Consider the following 17,110-nt stretch of genomic DNA (forward strand, 5'->3'; position numbering starts at 1 on the left):
TAAAATTCAATCCAAATTAATTTTTCTTCCTATAGTCCCTGTTTTAGTTAATTTCACCACTATTCATCCAGGAGAAACCAAAAAATTGAAGTCTTTTTTATTTGAGACAGAGTCTCACTCTGTTTCTCAGACTGGAGTGCAGTGGCACAATCTCGGCCCACTGCAGCCTCTGCATCCTGGGTTCAAGCAACTCTTCTGTCTCAGCCTCCTGAGTAGCTGGGATTACAGGTGCACGCCACCGTGCCCAGCTAATTTTTGCATTTTTAGTGGAGATGGGGTTTCACCATGTTGGCCAGGCTGGTCTCAAACTCCTGACCTCAGGTGATCTGCCCATCTTGGCCTCCCAAAATGCTGAGAATGCAGGCTTGAGCCACCATTCCCGGCCTAGATACATTATTTAGCCTGGGCATTCACATTCAGTTGGTCAGCAGAGTCTGACAAATTCTCACCATTCCTTCTACTTGTTTGGTTCAGCCCCATATCATTTCTTGCCTAGATTATCGTAGCAGTTTTTACCCAGAATCTCACCCTTCTCTAATACACTATTAGAGGGGCTCCTCAAAAGCAATCCTGTTCATATTCTTCATACTTTTACAAACTTCTTAACCTATTTACCCATTATCACCTCCTGCCAGTTCGCACCCCTGTGATCCAGACTTGTAGAATCACTGCCAGTTCCTCAATGCTAGTTCCCACGCCTTTGCACATTCCATTTCCTCTGCCTAGAGTACCCTAAGCAGACTGCTACTCTTTCAGATGCTGTTCAAGCTTTCCCTTCCCTTGGAAAGCCCTCTGAGCCATGTACTGTGAGTTAGAGACCTCTCGTCTGTGATGCCTGCCTCCTTCCCCACTTTCTTCCTTTCCTGCCCCAGGACTTTAAGCTCTTTGAGAGCAGGAGGAGGGAGAATGGGTTTTATTTGAAGATCTTCAGAACCAAGACCTAGTGTATATAGTAGGACCTCAATATTTATTGAACCAAACATTACAGAAAATTTGGAAAATGAAAAAACAAGCAGGAAGAAAAAAGTCATCAACTTATCACATATCCATCTTTTTCCATTAGCATATTTATGCTTGATTACAATTGGTACTCACATGTAGCTTTGTTTCTGCTGTATTCTTTAAATCAAGAGTTTTCTTATTACTGCTACTTAGTCCTCATAACAATTTTTAATAGCTGCAGGCACCCTCATTTGTGCCACCATCTTCTTGGACAGTTTCCCCAATATTTGGAGTATCTCTTTAGGATACTCTACATTTTAAGGAAGAGTATCCACATTTTAGAGTATCTCTTTAGGATAAACATAAGAGATATGTGTTTTAGAGTATCTCTTTAGGATAAACAGAGAGGAATACTGCATCCGCATCTTGGCTTGTGTATTTGTTTTTTGAGATGGAGTCTCGCTCTGTTTTCCGGGCTGGAGTGCAGTGGTGTGATCTCAGCTCACTGCAACCTCTGCCTCCAGGGTTCAAGCGATTCTTCTGCCTCAGCCTCTCAAGTAGCTGGGATTACAGGCGTGAGCCACCGCTCCTGGCCTGCATCCGCATCTTGGGAGTGTCCCTTGCTTTCTGTCAGATGCATATATTCTATATTCTTTTCTTTTCCAGAGAAAACCAGCAACATGGTGGCAAAGAGATAGATTTCATTTATTCAGCATACACTTAGACATTTCCCATTCCATTTATCCTGTGTTAGAGTTATGTCATTGAGATGTCATAGATCTAGTTCCATACCATCTAGAGCAGTTTCATTGTGCATCCAGCTGTGCTCTGAACTAGCATTCCTGAAAGAGAACTGCTTTGCATGTTGGTTTTTTGTTAATTGTGTTGGTTTCTTTATTTTAGGATGACTGTCTTAGGTCATTGACGAGATTTGCCGCAGCACACTGGACAGTGGCATCACTTTCAGTGGTGCAAGGACATTTTTGTAAACTTTTTGCATGTGAGTATTAATACATTTATAACATGTTGTAATTTTTCATCCTCTGAAATTTTGTTTTTAATGGTACAGCTTCTCTCAATAATGAATTAAATATTTAGTAGTACTGGTTTTCTTATATATAAGCTCTAGCTTATAAATTCTCATGTGTCTTGCAAGAAGGTAAATTTAAAGCAGATTATATGCATTTTAACATATGTTGGCGTATGAAATATGCTAATGTATTTCTCTTTAAATCTCTAGCACTGGTGCCTAATGACAGCCATGAGGAACTTCCATGCATATTAGATATTGACATGTTTCATTTATTGGTGGGTATTGTGCAGTTTGTTTGGACTTCTACGTCATACTATGTAACTTTACCTTAGGTTTGGTGAACAGTGTAGTGGCAGACAGGAAGGAGTTATGTGATTTCCTTACCCCTTCTGAGTATAATTCTTTTATGAGAAACCTCAAAAAGAAAATATTTAGGAACCTAGTTGAGAGACTTAACCTGGTTATCGAGACATCCTCTGACTCTTATTTTGCTTTATGGCTGAGGTCAGTATTTTAACCTCTCTGTGCTTTTAACCTGTAAAGAGATAAAAACACCAGCAACGGGTCAGGTGTGGTGACTCATGCCTGTAATCCCAGCACTTTGCGAGGCTCACCCCAGATCACTTGAGGTCAGGAGTTTGAGAGCAGCCTTGCCAACATGGTGAAACCCTATCTCTACTAAAAGTACAAAAAATTAGTTGGGCGTGGTGGCACACACTTGTAATCTCAGCTACTCAGGAGGGTGAGACAGGAGAATCACTTGAACCCAGGAGGCGGAGGTTGCAGTTTCCAAGATTGCACGACTGCACTCCAGCCTGGATGACAGAGCAAGACCCCATCCAAAAAAAAAAAAAAAAAACAGCACTGCTGCTGGCCCATACAGTGCTTTTGTACATTTTCGAAAATCTGGCAGATACAGCCCTGTGGTCACACTACTTAGCAGCAGAAAGCCCCTTATAATTCAGGGAAAGGTATGTCCTCTGAGCTGGGACATCCTGGTGCTAAGACACACAGCTATCCAAATAGTGGGTAGCCAAATTTCAGCCCTACCTCAACTGGGTTCCCTTGCACAGGATACAGAGTGTACTGCCACACCCAGCAGGCCCAAGTGCTGTGCCCTTATTCTCTGGACCTCAGATTCTGCCCCTTTAAGTTGGTTAGTACCTACTTTATATGACTATGTCAGAACTCAATGAGTTAATCCATGTAATGCACTTAGAGCAGTATATTCCTAATAAATGCTGGCTGTTACTGTTCTCATTGCTGCAACTAAAACCACCACCACTTATACTGCCATGCAGACAGCAGGAGGCCAACAGAGCTAGCATTTGTGTACCTGCCAGCTTTTACATACATTCGCACTTACATCTCTACAATTTACATGTAACTTATTGTCTTTAGTTTACCAATAGGAAAACTGAGGCCTGATCAGAGATGTTAATTTGTGTAAAACAGCTCATAAGAGGAGGAGGTAGGATTCATATCTAGATATTTATGGGTCCAAAACCCATGTTTTTTCAACTGCCTACAGTCCTGGAGAGAGTTCAGATATTGTTTTTGTTAACAATAAGCTATGTATAGGGGACCCACTGGATTAAGGAAATCATAGTGCCCATCAAGAGTCCTGTAACTCTTAAGTCATTTCATGTAGCCAGTCCTATTGGATTTTCTAACATGGATACCCTTTCTTTAAGAGCAAAGATTTCTTAAAGGGAGGAGCTGAACTCAGGAGGGATCACAGTAAGAAAATGGAAATGTGGCCGGGCGCGGTGGCTCACGCCTGTAATCCCAGCACTTTGGGAGGCCGAAGTGGGCAGATCACCTGAGGTCAGGAGTTCGAGACCAGCCTGGCCCAACGTGGCAAAACCTCGTCTCTACTAAAAATACAAAAAGTCGGTCGTGATGTTGCACGCCTGTAATCCCAGCTACTCAGGAGGCTGAGGCAGGAGAATCGCTTGAACCCAGGAGGTGGAGGTTGCAGTGAACCGAGGTTGCGCCACTGCACTCCAGCCTGGGCAACAGAGTAAGACTCTGTCTCAAAAAAATTCAAAATAAAAGTAAAAGTAAGAAGATGGAAATGTGCTTAGCTGTGAAAGGAAAGGCGACCTGTCTGACGTCCTATGTTTGGTGCCTAGGTGGGCTTGGTGCTTGCGTTCCCTGCATTGCAGTGTCAGGATTTTTCAGGGATCAGCCTTGGCACTGGAGACCTTCACATTTTCCATCTGGTTACTATGGCACACATCATACAGATCTTACTTACCTCATGTACAGGTAACTCTTGCCTTTTTGTCAGTTTCTTGAAGGAAATACTTCAGTTTTCTGAGTTTAAAAAAAAGTATTAGAGGAAAAGGTATCTGGATGAGAATAATACATGAATAAGGCTATTTTTTTCTGTGTATCCTCATGCGAAAAGTTTTGAAACATTTCTTTCTCCTCTTAAAATTTCCTAGTAATGTGAATGTTTCTAGTTTTAATTTCATACGTTCAGTAATATTTGTGTAGAATAGTAATTAAATCTTTTAGAATCTTATGTTTTAGAATGCCAATTTTGTTTTAACTTACATGTTTGTTAATGCCCACATGAATTCATCATTAAATTATGTTTTGCATTCAAAATTCTTGTTTTTCATACACTTAAAGACTATATTTATTTGATTTTACTTAAAACATGCCAGCTGGCTGTTTGGTTTGATTGAGATCAATATTGTGCTCTCACTTGAGGGATTACAATTTTGCATGTTTTCTAGGAATATTTCATGTTATATGTGAGTTTATGAATATATTTGCATGCTTAATGTCTTCAGTCCTTTTGATAGCACTTAATTGGAAAATACAGAGTACTAGTATTTCCTTATCTTTCAGAAGAGAATGGCATGGATCAAGAAAATCCCACTTGTGAAGAAGAATCAGCAGTTCTTGCTCTGTATAAAACACTTCACCAGTATACGGGAAGGTGAGTTAGTTATCTTTACATGATAACGCATTTCCCTAAATATTGCTAGATGATTATAGCATGAGAAAGGAATTTGTTTGTTAATTAGGGGAAATTGTTGCCTGTTGACGTGTTTTTAAAATAAGATGTGGAGTGATCTGCAGGGCTTTTCTGAACTATTCATATACTAACATAATTGGAAATCTGGGAGAAAGGTGATAATATGCAGAGCTTCCCACATTTATTTGGCTGTGGAACACTTCATTTGCTCAGAGGATCTGACAGAGACTAGAGGATAGATCAAAGGTACTTTGGAAAGTTGATACTCTAAAACTTATGTTGTCTCATTCAGAATGGGAATTTAAAACTGCAAGTTAAATTGGCATAATTTATTTTTAAGGTAATATTCAGTAGTGGCAGGAATAAAATGAAATTATTAGAATTCCATGTATGGTTAGAGTCATGATTTGCTACAAATAGCAATTCAGTAGTTTGCTTAGCTTTCAATAGTATATATGTCAAGAATCTGTAAAGTCAGGAACCTATAAAAATGTCTGTTTTTTGACTATCCCATTAACCTAATGTAGGTTCTGAGAACCTACATTAACAAAATAATTCAACATGTAGAAAAAAAACATATAGGCATATAAAGATGGACACTCCAGCCAGGCACGGTGGCTCACCCCTATAACCCCAGCACTTCGGGAGAATGAGGCTGGCAGATTGCTTGAGCCCAAGCATTTGAGACCAGCCTGGCCAACATGGTGAAACCCTGTCTCTACCAAAAAATACAAAAACTAGCCAGGCATGGTAGCATGTGCCTGTGGTCCTATCTTCTCAGGAGGTTGAGGTAGTCAGATCACCCAGGGAGGTAAAGGCTGCAGTGAGCCATCACACCACTGCACTCCAGACTGGACAAAAGAGTGAGACCCTGTCTCAAAAAGAAAAAGATGTACACTCTGATATTATTTATATTAGCAAATAATTGAAACCAATCTAAGTGTTTGCAAGGGAATAGTTTGATATAGTGATGAATGTGTTCCAAAATATTATAAATCTATTTAAAATATAGCTCCTAGGAGCTGGGTGCAGTGGCATGTGCCTGTAGTCCCAGCTGCTCGGGAGGCTGAGATGGGAGGATTGCTGGAGCCCAGTAGTTTGAGTCCAGCCTGGACAACTTTTCATTTTCCACATTTTCTCTTTATGTCACTATGTTACTTTTATAAATTTTAATAACATCACACCTGTAATCCCAGCACTTTGGGAGGCCAAGGTGGGCGAATCACAAGGTCAGAATATCGAGACCATCCTGGCTAACACAGTGAAACCCCGTCTCTACTAAAAATACAAAAAATTAGCAGGGCTTGGTGGTGGGCGCCTGTAGTCCCAGCTACTCGGGAGGCTGAGGCAGGAGAATGGCATGAACCCAGGAGGCAGAGCTTGCAGTGAGCCGAGATTGCGCCACTGCACTCCAGCCTGGGGGACAGAGCGAGACTCCGTCTCAAAAAATTTAATAACAGCATTGGAGGCTATGTCACCACTTATACCTGGTGTCCTATAATAACACACACCCACTTGCCTGTTAACTCACAACTTTTAAGCATACATGCCATCAGTTCCAAATGACAGTCAAGTCTGTTTTCACACTATGCTATAAGTACAGTGACCTTTTCTTAGTAGATTTCGCAATAATCTTTTTTTTCTTTTTTAGTGCCTTGAAAGAAATACCATCCGGCTGGCATCTGTGGAGGAGTGTCAGAGCTGGAATCATGCCTTTCCTGAAGTGTTCTGCTTTATTTTTTCATTACTTAAATGGAGTTCCTTCCCCACCCGACATTCAAGGTAATTTATACTTTCTTTCAAAATGTCGGGAGAGTTTGTAATCCTTTACTCCAGCAAATATAAAGATCACTTGCAAAAATGAAAATTGACTAAAAGTTCAAAGCATAGCTAATTGACTATGGTGATGTACATGTTTATAGCATAAAATGTATGTTTATGCATATGTCTCCATTTATTTGGATCTCAGTAAATGACTGTTAAACTTCTGTGTAAATGTTTTTACACCTGCAAAGCCCTTCTCCCGTAAAGATCGTAGTTTTGCTTTCAGATGTCAAAACGTTCAGTTATGTATTATTCATAAACAAGGTTCCTCAGATTTGAAAAGGTGAAAACTGACAATTTCAAGTGATTTTTAACTTGAAACATGCATAGCATTAAAATTTAGAATACCCATAATTGCACATAAATCTGATTTTAATCTGGGAATTGATTTGCCCTTTCATAGCTGTTTTCCATATTCTGTTTTGATTCATTTCATAAAAGTAGTATGAAGGTGGACTTGACTGTATCTCTGTATCCCACAGTGCCTGGCACTGGCCATAGAGTACCTGCATGCAGTGCTACTCTCTGAAAGTTTGACCACTGGCATTTCCATTCTGCTAGTTGCCTAGGAACTATATAAAAGAGTTTAGTCTTCCAGATTATTTGCAGTGATGATTAAAGTTGGTATTTAAATCCGTGTCTCGTGGTAAAACCATCTTACATTTCTGTATTGGTTGATCCTTTTCCAGAGCACCCATACATTATTTTTATCATTTAGTGTTCACAATAACCCTGTGCAGTAGATTGTGCAGGCACACCATTTTGCAAATGATAAAGCCGAGACACCAGGACATTGGGACCAGTTTGATGTAGGAGTCGCCTGACTGCACTCGATGCATTGCATCATTTTCCATGGATTCCTTCCACATGCCATTCTGTTAACTTCCTACAAGTTATGTACCTGGCAAATTGGAACTCTTTCATCCTTTTTTTAAGCTCTGCTGTTGCTTAACTCTCACGCAGAATATGCCCTTAGTTGTTATATGCACTCTTTTCTTGTTCTTCATTTGCAGTTCCTGGAACAAGCCATTTTGAACATTTATGTAACTATCTTTCCCTACCAAACAACCTCTTTTGCCTTTTTCAAGAAAATAGTGAGATAATGAATTCACTGATTGAAAGGTAATGATTATATACTTTTCTTCGTTGTATTAAATAGTTCTATGGAACCAAACTTTAGTTATCACATATGTAGCAAAATTCTCAAGTAATGACCCTGGTAGAATTCAACACAAATAATTCAAACTATAATGAGTAGGCCTTTTGTTGTTGTTGTTTGTTTTGTTTTGCTTTTGTTTTTGTTTTTGTTTTGAGACAGAGTCTTGCTCTGTCACCCAGGCTAGAGTGCAGTGGCATGATCTTGGCTCACTGCAACCTCCACCTCCTGGGTTCAGGGAATTCTCCTGCCTCAGCCTCCCAAGTAGCTGGGGTTACAGGCATACACCGCCACGCCTGGCTAGTTCTTTGACCTGACCATGTTGGTCAGGCTGGTCTCGAACTCCTGACCTCAAATGATTCACCCGCCTCGGCCTTCCAAAGTGCTGGGATTACAGGCGTGAGCCACCGCACCCGGCCTATGAGTAGGCCTTTTTAGCTAAGGATCTGGCTTTTCAGTAAACTTTTTGCCAAGCTAGTGAATAGCATAAACAAATTTGCATGGAAGGGGAATAGTGATAGAAATGTTGATTTCTTTACATGAACTTACTTGTTAAGGACTCTCTTCCATAGGTTTTTTCTTGTTTTTGTTTTTGTTTTTGTTTTTGTTTTTAGGAGATGGGGTTTTGCCATTTTTTCCAGACTGCCTTTGAACTCCTGGGCTGAGACATTCCTCCCACCTCAGCCTCCTGAGTAGCTGGGACTGCAGGCACATGCCATCACACTCAGCTTTTCATAGATTTTTAAAGCTGAAAGAACCCTTAAGGCTATCTAGTCCAATACCCTCAACTTTATATTTGAGAAAACTGAAGTCTGGAGAAATTGGCCTGTCAATCATGTCAAGTTAGTGACTGAGTTAAATATTTGGCTGTTCTGTCCACAAAATGGGGGAAAATATTTGCAAACTACATATCTGATAAGGGATTAACATCCAGAATAGGCCGGGCACAGTGGCTCACCCCTGTAATCCCAGCACTTTGGGAGGCAGATGTGGGAGGATCACTTGAGCCCAGAAGTTCAAGACCAGCCTGGGGGCGGGGCGTGGTGGCTCACGCCTGTAATCCCAGCACTTTGGGAGGCCGAGACGGGCAGATCATGAGGTCAGGAGATCGAGACCATCCTGGCTAACACGGTGAAACCCCGTCTCTACTAAAAATGCAAAAAATTAGCTGGGCGTGTTGGCAGGCACCTGTAATCCCAGCTACTCAGGAGGCTGAGGCAGAAGAATGGCATGAACCCGGGAGGCGGAGCTTGCAGTGAGCCGAGATCACACCACTGCACTCCAGCCTGGGGGACAGACCGAGACTCCGTCTCAAAAAAAAAAAAAAAAAAAAAAAAGACCAGCCTGGGTAACATGGCGAAACCCCATCTCTACAAAAAATTTAAACATTAGGCATGGTGACATGCACCTGTCAGGAGGCTGAAGTGGGAGGATCACTTGAGCCCTGGAGGTCGAGGCTACAGTGAGCTGCATGCCATTCCACTCCAGCCTGGATGACAGATCAAGACCCTGTATCAAAAGAAAAAATCCAGACTATATATATCCAGAATTCCTACAACTTAACAACAACAAAAATAAAACCCAATTATAAAGTAGGCAAAGGGCTTAAATAGGCATTTCTCCAAAGAAGATAAATAGCCAAAAAAGCATACGAAAAGATGCTCAACATCACTAGTCACTGGGGAAATCACACTGACATACCACTTCACACCCATTAGGTGGGCTATTACTTTTTTAAAAAAAGAAAATTACAAATGTTTACAAGGATGTGGAAAAACTGGTATACTGGTATCCTTGTGCATGGGATATAGAAAATGATAGAGCCACTACGGAAAACAGCATGACAATTCCTCAAAAAGATAAACATAGAGTTACCTTATGATTCAGCAATTCCACTTCTAGGTACAGATTACAAAATAACTGAAAGCAGGAACTCAGATCAATATTATACACCCACATTTATAGCAGCATTATTCATGATAGCCAAAAGATGGAACCAACTCAGATGTCCAACAGATGAATGGATGCACAAAATGTGGTGTGTACACACACACAATGGAGTATTATTCAGTCTTAAAAGTAGGCCAGGTGTGGTGGTGCACGCCTATAGTCCCAGCTACTCGGGAGGCTGAGGCAGGAGAATCACTTGAACCTGGGAGCCGGAGGTTGCAGTGAGCCAAGATTACGCCACTGCACTCCAGCCTGAGTGACAGAGCAAGACTCTGTCTCAAAAAGAAAAGTAAAGGAAATTCTCACACATGCTGCAACGTGAATGAACCTTGAGGACGTGTGCTAAGTGAAATAAGCCAGTCACAAAAGGATAAATACTGTATGATTCCACTTCACTGAGGTACCTAGAGTAGTCAAATTCATAGAAACAGAAAGTAGAATGGTGGTTCCCAGGGGCTGGGAGAAGGAATTTTGCATTTAATGAGTACAGAGTTTCAGTTGGGAAAGATGAAAATGTTCTGGAGATGGATGGTGGTGCTGGTTGCATAACAATATGAAGGTACTTAATGCTACAGAACATTAGACTTTGAAGTGGTTAACATGGTCATTTTTATGTTATATATATTTTACCACACTAAAAAAAAAAATTTTTTTTTTTTTTAAGTCTCACTCTGTCACCCAGGCTTGAGTGCACTGGCACAGTCACAGCTCATCCTCCTGGGTTCAAGCAATCCTCCTGCCTCAGCTTCCCAAGTAGCTGGGACTACAGGCACGTGCCACCACACCCAGCTAATTTTTGTATTTTTAGTAGAGAAGGGCTTTTGCCATATTGCCCAGGCTGGTCTCAAACTCCTGGGATCAAGTAATCTTCCCGCCTCAGCCTCTGAAAGTGCAGGGATTACAGGCATGAGCACCTGGCCAAAAAAGTTTTATTTTTAATATGAGTGTTCTAGCTCCAGATAATGTTAGCTTGGCATTAATATAGATTAATATAGACTAGTTTTTCTAGAGTATCCAAATTAGTAAGACAATGATGTTTATAGCCACAAATTGTAATATATTTAAGCATTCTTGCTTTTAAAAAACATTCTCCTGATTTTAAAAGTTGTAGGCAAAATAGTATTTCTCCAGGTTTCTTTTGATGAAGTAAATATGTTAGGTCAAGAATATTATTTTCCTCTTATTGGCTATGGAGGGGAAAAAATTCTAGTTCTAACCCTTTAAAAGTGTTTTGTGTTTTTTCCCCCTCTGTTTACATTAAAGTTGGTGCCATAACAGTGAAGTTAAAAGATATCTAGAAGGTGAAAGAGATGCTATAAGGTAAGTTAAAGAGCCTCAAAAACTTGATTGAGGTGGGAGAAAGGGTGGAATCAGGACATAAGTGCTGTATTCCTTCAGAAACTGACTTCTCAAGGCTTTAGTGATTCCAAAAGGTTAAGATATGTTGCCTTCATATTTTCTTTTTAATCTAATGATGAGTCTACCAAAGTCAGAATTATGAACATAAATATACTACATTCTTGGCAGAGAAAGCAAATAACAAAGTTATATTTTAGGATATTTGCTTTAAAAAATATAATGCGTCTCCTAGGTTTTTCTTAGCTCTATTTCTTTCTATCTTTCATTATGGGAAAACTCTCCAGAAGTGTGAAGAGTAAAATAATGAGGCTCCACATACTTGTCATTCACCTTCAATAACTATCAGTCAAATCATGGCCAGTCATTTCTTATAATTATTTTTTCTTCATTTCTTTTTACATTCTATTCTGATTCTGTAGTAAAGTGTGCTCTACCAGATCCTAACAAGATGTGTCTCAATTGTTACTATACAAGTTGCGCATCTCTAATCCAAAAATCTGAAATTTGGAATGTCCCCATGAACATTCCTTTAAGCATCACGTTGGCACTCAAAAAGTTTCAAATTATGGAGCATTTCAGATTTCAGGTTTTAACATTAGAGATACTCAACCTGGATTAACAATTGAGATGCATTTGTTGTGATCTGGTAGAGTATGCTTTACTACAGAATCCAAACAGAAGTAATGCAAATATTCCAAACTCTAAAAGAATTCAAAACCCAAAGCACTTCTGGTCCCAAGCATCTCAGATAAGGGATACTCAACCCATATCTCTTAGTTCTGGTAAATACATCGTCCATAAAAGTCAGAAGACTAGAGATTGTCTGTCTTATTTGTTTGCTTTTACACATCCAGAAATAACACCCCAATTTTATTAGTTTGGGCTGCATGAAATGTCAATTTTTATCAGTCAAAAATGGTTGAATATCACAATTTAATGTGATTCCACCCTGACGTCCGAAAACTCTTAATAAATGGAACAGTAATCCTCAACTAGAAGTATACATCAGAATAACCTTAGGAACTTTTGAAAAAATACTCAGGCCACTACCTACTGAATCTAATTTCTCTAAAGTTAAAGCCCTAGCATGTCTATCCCCTCAAAATTCCCCCCAAGCGATTTTGATAAGATTAAGAACTACTGTCTATCCAGGCGCGGTGGCTCACGCCTGTAATCCCAGCACTTTGGGAGGCCGAGGCGGGCGGATCACGAGGTCAGGAGATCAAGACCATCCTGGCTAACACGGTGAAACCCTGTCTCTACTAAAAAAAAAAAAAATACAAAAACTTAGCCGGGCATGCTGGCGGGTGCCTGTAGTCCCAGCTACTCGGGAGGCTGAGGCAGGAGAATAGCGTGAACCTGGGAGGCGGAGGTTGCAGTGAGCCAAGATCGCGCCACTGTACTCCAGCCTGGGCACAGAGCTAGACTCCATCTAAAAAATAAAAAAAAAAAACTGTCTAAAATAATCCCCCCTTTAGTTTAACTCCATTTCTTGTCTTGGCAATAGGTAAAGTAGTGAAAGGCCGTACCGTGTTACCCGGGCTAGGCAGATATGCGTACATGGAGGTGCCATATAGTATAATATGACCTAAATTAACGGAGTGTTTTTTAATTTTTCCCTTTTTTTCAGATATCCAAGAGAATCTAACAAATTAATAAACCTTCCAGAGGATTACAGCAGCCTCATTAATCAAGCATCCAATTTCTCGTAAGTTTTGCTATTAGCATTGAACATTCCCTGCCACTGGAAACACCTCTCTACAAAGAATTTGAAGGATTTTGTTGTTGTTCTTTGTTCTGTTTGGGTAGAGAAATCATATCTGTAGTACTTTATGAGAGGAGAGGGAGAAAAAAGGAAAAAGGAAAAGAAGAAGAAACTTGGCCAGGCACGGTGGCTCACGCCTGTAATCCCAGCAGTTTGGGAGGCCGAGGTGGGTGGATCACCTGAGGTCAGGAGTTCCAGCCTGGCCAACTTGGTGAAACCCTGTCTCTACTAAAAATACAGAATTAGCCGGGCATGGTGGCAGGCGCCTGTAATCGCAGCTACTCGGGAGGCTGAGGCAGGAGAATCACTTGAACCCGAGAGGCAGAGGTTGTAGTGAGCCAAGATTGAGCAATTACACTCCAGCCTGGGTGACAAAAGCAAAACTCTGTCTCAAAAAAAAGAATAACATCTGTAGTACTCTATACTACGTAACTTATAAAAGCGTCATTTCACTATGTTTCAGAATAAGACATGGAATGGGAGTAGGAGAAGCAAATTTGATTCATGAATGTTTAATAATTGCACTTAAAGTGGTAACAGCCCTTAGTAATTTTTTTTTTTTTTTTTTTTTTTTTTGAGACAAGTCTCGCTCTGTCGCCCAGGATGGAGTGCAGTGGTGCAACCTTGGCTTGCTGCAAACTCGGCTCGCTGCAACCTCCGCCTCCCAGATGCTAGTGATTCTTGTACCTCAGCCTCCTGAGTAGCTGGGATTACAGGCATGCACCACAACGCCCAGCTATTTTTTTTTTTGTATTTTTAGTATCACCTCGTCCTCCCAAAGTGCTGGGATTACAGGTGTGAGCCACTACGCCCGGCAGTAATTTTTAATATAGTATCAAATATTTAACATACAAGCAACATAAAGAATAATATAATAGGGGAGGCTGAGGTGGGAGTATCACTTGAGCCCAGGAGATGGAGGCTGCAGTTAGTCATGATCGTGCCACTGCACTCTAACCTGGGTGACAGCGAGACCTTGTCTCAAAAAAAAAAAGAATATAATAATGTAAGAGCTTAAACATTACCTAGACAGTTGAAGCTCCCCAGCTGTCTCTTCTCTGTTGCCTCTTTCTCCTCCCTGTGAAGATACCTACTATTCTAAATGGAATATTAAGCATTCCATTCGTATACATTAACTATATAGGTTTCTATTCCTGAGCAGCTTGTATTGTTATTTTGCATGTTTTATTTTTTATTTTTTTTATTTTTTTTTTTTTCAGACAGGGTCTCACTCTGTTGCCCAGGCTGGAGTGCAGTGGTGTGATCTTGGCTCACAGCAACCTCCGCCTCCCAGGTTCAAGTGATTCTGCAGTCTCAGCCTCCCAAGTAGCTGGGACTACAGGTGCACACCACCATGCCTGGCTAATTTTTGTATTTTTAGTAGAGACGGGGTTTTACCATATTGGTCAGGCTGGTCTCAAACTCCTGACCTCAGTTGATCCACCCACCTTTGCCTCCCAAAGCTCTGGGATTACAGGCGTGAGCCACTGCACCCAGCCGATTTTGCATTCATTCAGCATTGTTTCTAAGATTTATCTGTATTGACGTTTATAACTTTATTGATTTTTCATTGCTCTATAGTATTTTATTATATGGCAGTGGCACCATTTGTCTTTTTCTCCTATTGATGATTTTTTTTTTTTTCTCCAGTTACTGATTCTTTTGAGTGTTTCCAGTACATGGTCTTTGTATATATGTGCAAGATGTTTCCTATTCCAGATTCTAGGAATAAACTTGCATAGACTGTAGGATATACGCTTCTTTGGCTTTACTTGATATTGCAGAATTCTTTTCTGGTTTTTTCATCACTAGCTCTTTAGCCACTCTTTAGATCAATGACTTGTGGGTTTTTTATCCCTTGGAGGTGCCCGAAATCAGGTGGTGATAAGAGCAGAGCCCCAACTCTGTGCCTTGTGTGTGGATCTCTGCTGTGCTCCCAGAGTTACTGCTGCCAGACTGAACTGGAAGGGGAGGATGTAGGAGCCTGCACAGCTCACACCTACTCCTGTGGTTCTGGAGTGGGCATCTTCCTGAGGTAAGGACCTGCAGGGGCTTTTTAGCTTTGGATCTGCCTCAGTATCTGACTGTTAGAGTGTCACAGGAAACTACTGTATTGCCAGGAATTTTGAGACTACTGTTCTATGTGAGTCATTCCAGAAACATGGAGCTCCTTGTCTCCTCACATCTCACATTTGGTCCATGCCAACTCTGTGTTGGTTCTTTTATTGTCACCATTCCCACTCCTCTTCCCCCAACCATAGGTGACAGTTCTGTTCTACTTTCCTCATGTCTCCCATTAATGTGAAACTTCTCTGATTTTCTATCCAAATCCAGTCAGAATTACTCTTTCTGTTGTGTCCTCATGTCCTCATGGCTTTTGGATTTTACCTCCACTTATACATATTATCACAACTCTACGTGCCAGCTTGTGATTAGTGACTACTATGTGCTAGGCATTGAGAATGCAGTAGTCCACAGTGCAAAGATCTCTGCCCTCATGGATGGAGCTCGTTTTCTAATAAGAGAGAGGACAAGCAAGACTGACAAGAATTTAGATAGTGATATAGACTAAGGAGAAAAAAATAAAGCAGGGAAGGGGAATATGAAATGGCAGCTGTGGAGCTAAATTTGAGATTTAATTCTAGTAGATCAGGGAAGGCCTCCTAAGAACATGACTTCTGAGTAAAGACCTAAAGAAGTGGGAGAACATTCTCCTCAGAACATTCTGCACAGTTCCTGGGGTAGAAATGTGCCTCCCTGCTCAAGGCAAGGAGGCGCGTGTCACTGGAGTGTTGTGCACAGGTGAGAGAATCCAGGGGCCGGCTGTGTGCTGGTGACATCTCTGGGCAAGGTGGAAGCCATTTCAGGGTTTGAAGCAGAGGCATGACATGAGTGTGGGCTCGTCTGGAGCATAGGTTGTATCCATAGCTTAGTCATCCCCCCAGTACCTTGACAATTTCTTATACATATTAGGTCCTCAATAAATGTCTGTTTAATTGCGCTGAACTATTAATGCCAGAAAAAGGCAAATGTCTCAAAGGGATCAGGGGACACAAATTTGACTCGATTCAACCTATTTCCTAGTTTGTGCACAATTTTTTAATGAATAACTTCTCCTAATAGTGGTTTAAATATCAGTACTATAAGACTTCATTCTATTTGGAACTGAATACAACTGTTGGTTACTAATGTGTAAATGTATAATGTATGAATGATCTCTCTACAGAGTACGGGAATGTCAGGTGCTATTTTTAGCTGGCAAAACCAAAGGCTGTTTTTATTCTCCTCCTTACCTTGATGACTATGGGGAGACCGACCAGGGACTCAGGTAAGAACCCATCCTGAGTTAGCTAACTCAGGGCCTGCAGTGCCCTTCTGTATGTGGTAACGTCCTGAGGGTGGAGGGCCGAGGTGGTTCTGGAAGAGGTGGCTGTGTTATCTGTGGAGTCTTCCAAGGAGGGTGCCCTGTCAGCCTGGTTTGGTGTTCTTTTCCCAGCCTTCAGAATGCCATGAGGAACATCAGGATAGGTAAGGGAAGAGAATAGGACAGAGTGCAACTTTATTCCATTTATCACTCCAAAGAACTGTCCGAATTGCCATATGGCATCCCAGCTCAGAGCACTCGAGGGATGTCCCACTCTGACTTGTATGGCCTTGTATAGAGGAAGCCCAGTGTTTGAGAAAATCTTAATTGCTAACAAATGTGCTTATTACATTAAAATCTGGGGGACAAAGATTTAAAACAAAGAACAACATAACAATATTTGAGACTAAGTTACTTCTACTCTGGTAGCTTTAGTATATTATAAGCTAACAATTCCCCCAAGCACTACTAAAGAACTTCTTTTAGACCATCTCTTTTGTCTAAGGGAGGTATAAGTTTTAACCTCCATAGATATGCCTGTCCAGCCTTGAGTAGCAGATGTTGAAGGCCTAGAAACCCAAGCAAGGTAAGTAGATGAGCTGCCCCAGGCACTGGACTGCAAGGCTATGCCCACGTGCCACCCTGTGATGGTGCCTCCCACTGTTCTCAGCGTGGGCTGTTAGGAGGAGGAGAGTCTGGTTAGTGAGTGAGAGGATGGCTGTGCT

The 17,110-nt window shown here is 41.1% G+C and overlaps 1 protein-coding gene across 8 annotated transcripts in view; it reads left to right on the forward strand.

The window, feature by feature from the left end:
- UBR2 (ubiquitin protein ligase E3 component n-recognin 2) overlaps nucleotides 1-17,110 on the forward strand; it is a 129,001-nt gene that overhangs the window by 108,827 nt on the left and 3,064 nt on the right. For 6 of the 8 annotated variants that reach the window (XM_024248496.3, XM_063724799.1, XM_024248495.3 and 3 more), the window contains 10 exons: nucleotides 1,846-1,942; nucleotides 2,183-2,250; nucleotides 4,111-4,246; nucleotides 4,838-4,928; nucleotides 6,619-6,749; nucleotides 7,805-7,913; nucleotides 11,161-11,217; nucleotides 12,887-12,964; nucleotides 14,886-15,056; nucleotides 16,248-16,349. In XM_024248496.3, the coding sequence (XP_024104264.2) occupies nucleotides 1,846-1,942; nucleotides 2,183-2,250; nucleotides 4,111-4,246; nucleotides 4,838-4,928; nucleotides 6,619-6,749; nucleotides 7,805-7,913; nucleotides 11,161-11,217; nucleotides 12,887-12,964; nucleotides 14,886-15,056; nucleotides 16,248-16,349 (1,040 nt within the window). The other 2 variants (XM_054557504.2, XM_054557505.2) reach the window with 1 other exon arrangement.

Source organism: Pongo abelii, chromosome 5, assembly GCF_028885655.2.
Source record: "Pongo abelii isolate AG06213 chromosome 5, NHGRI_mPonAbe1-v2.0_pri, whole genome shotgun sequence".
In the NCBI taxonomy this organism is placed as follows: Eukaryota; Metazoa; Chordata; class Mammalia; order Primates; family Hominidae; genus Pongo; species Pongo abelii.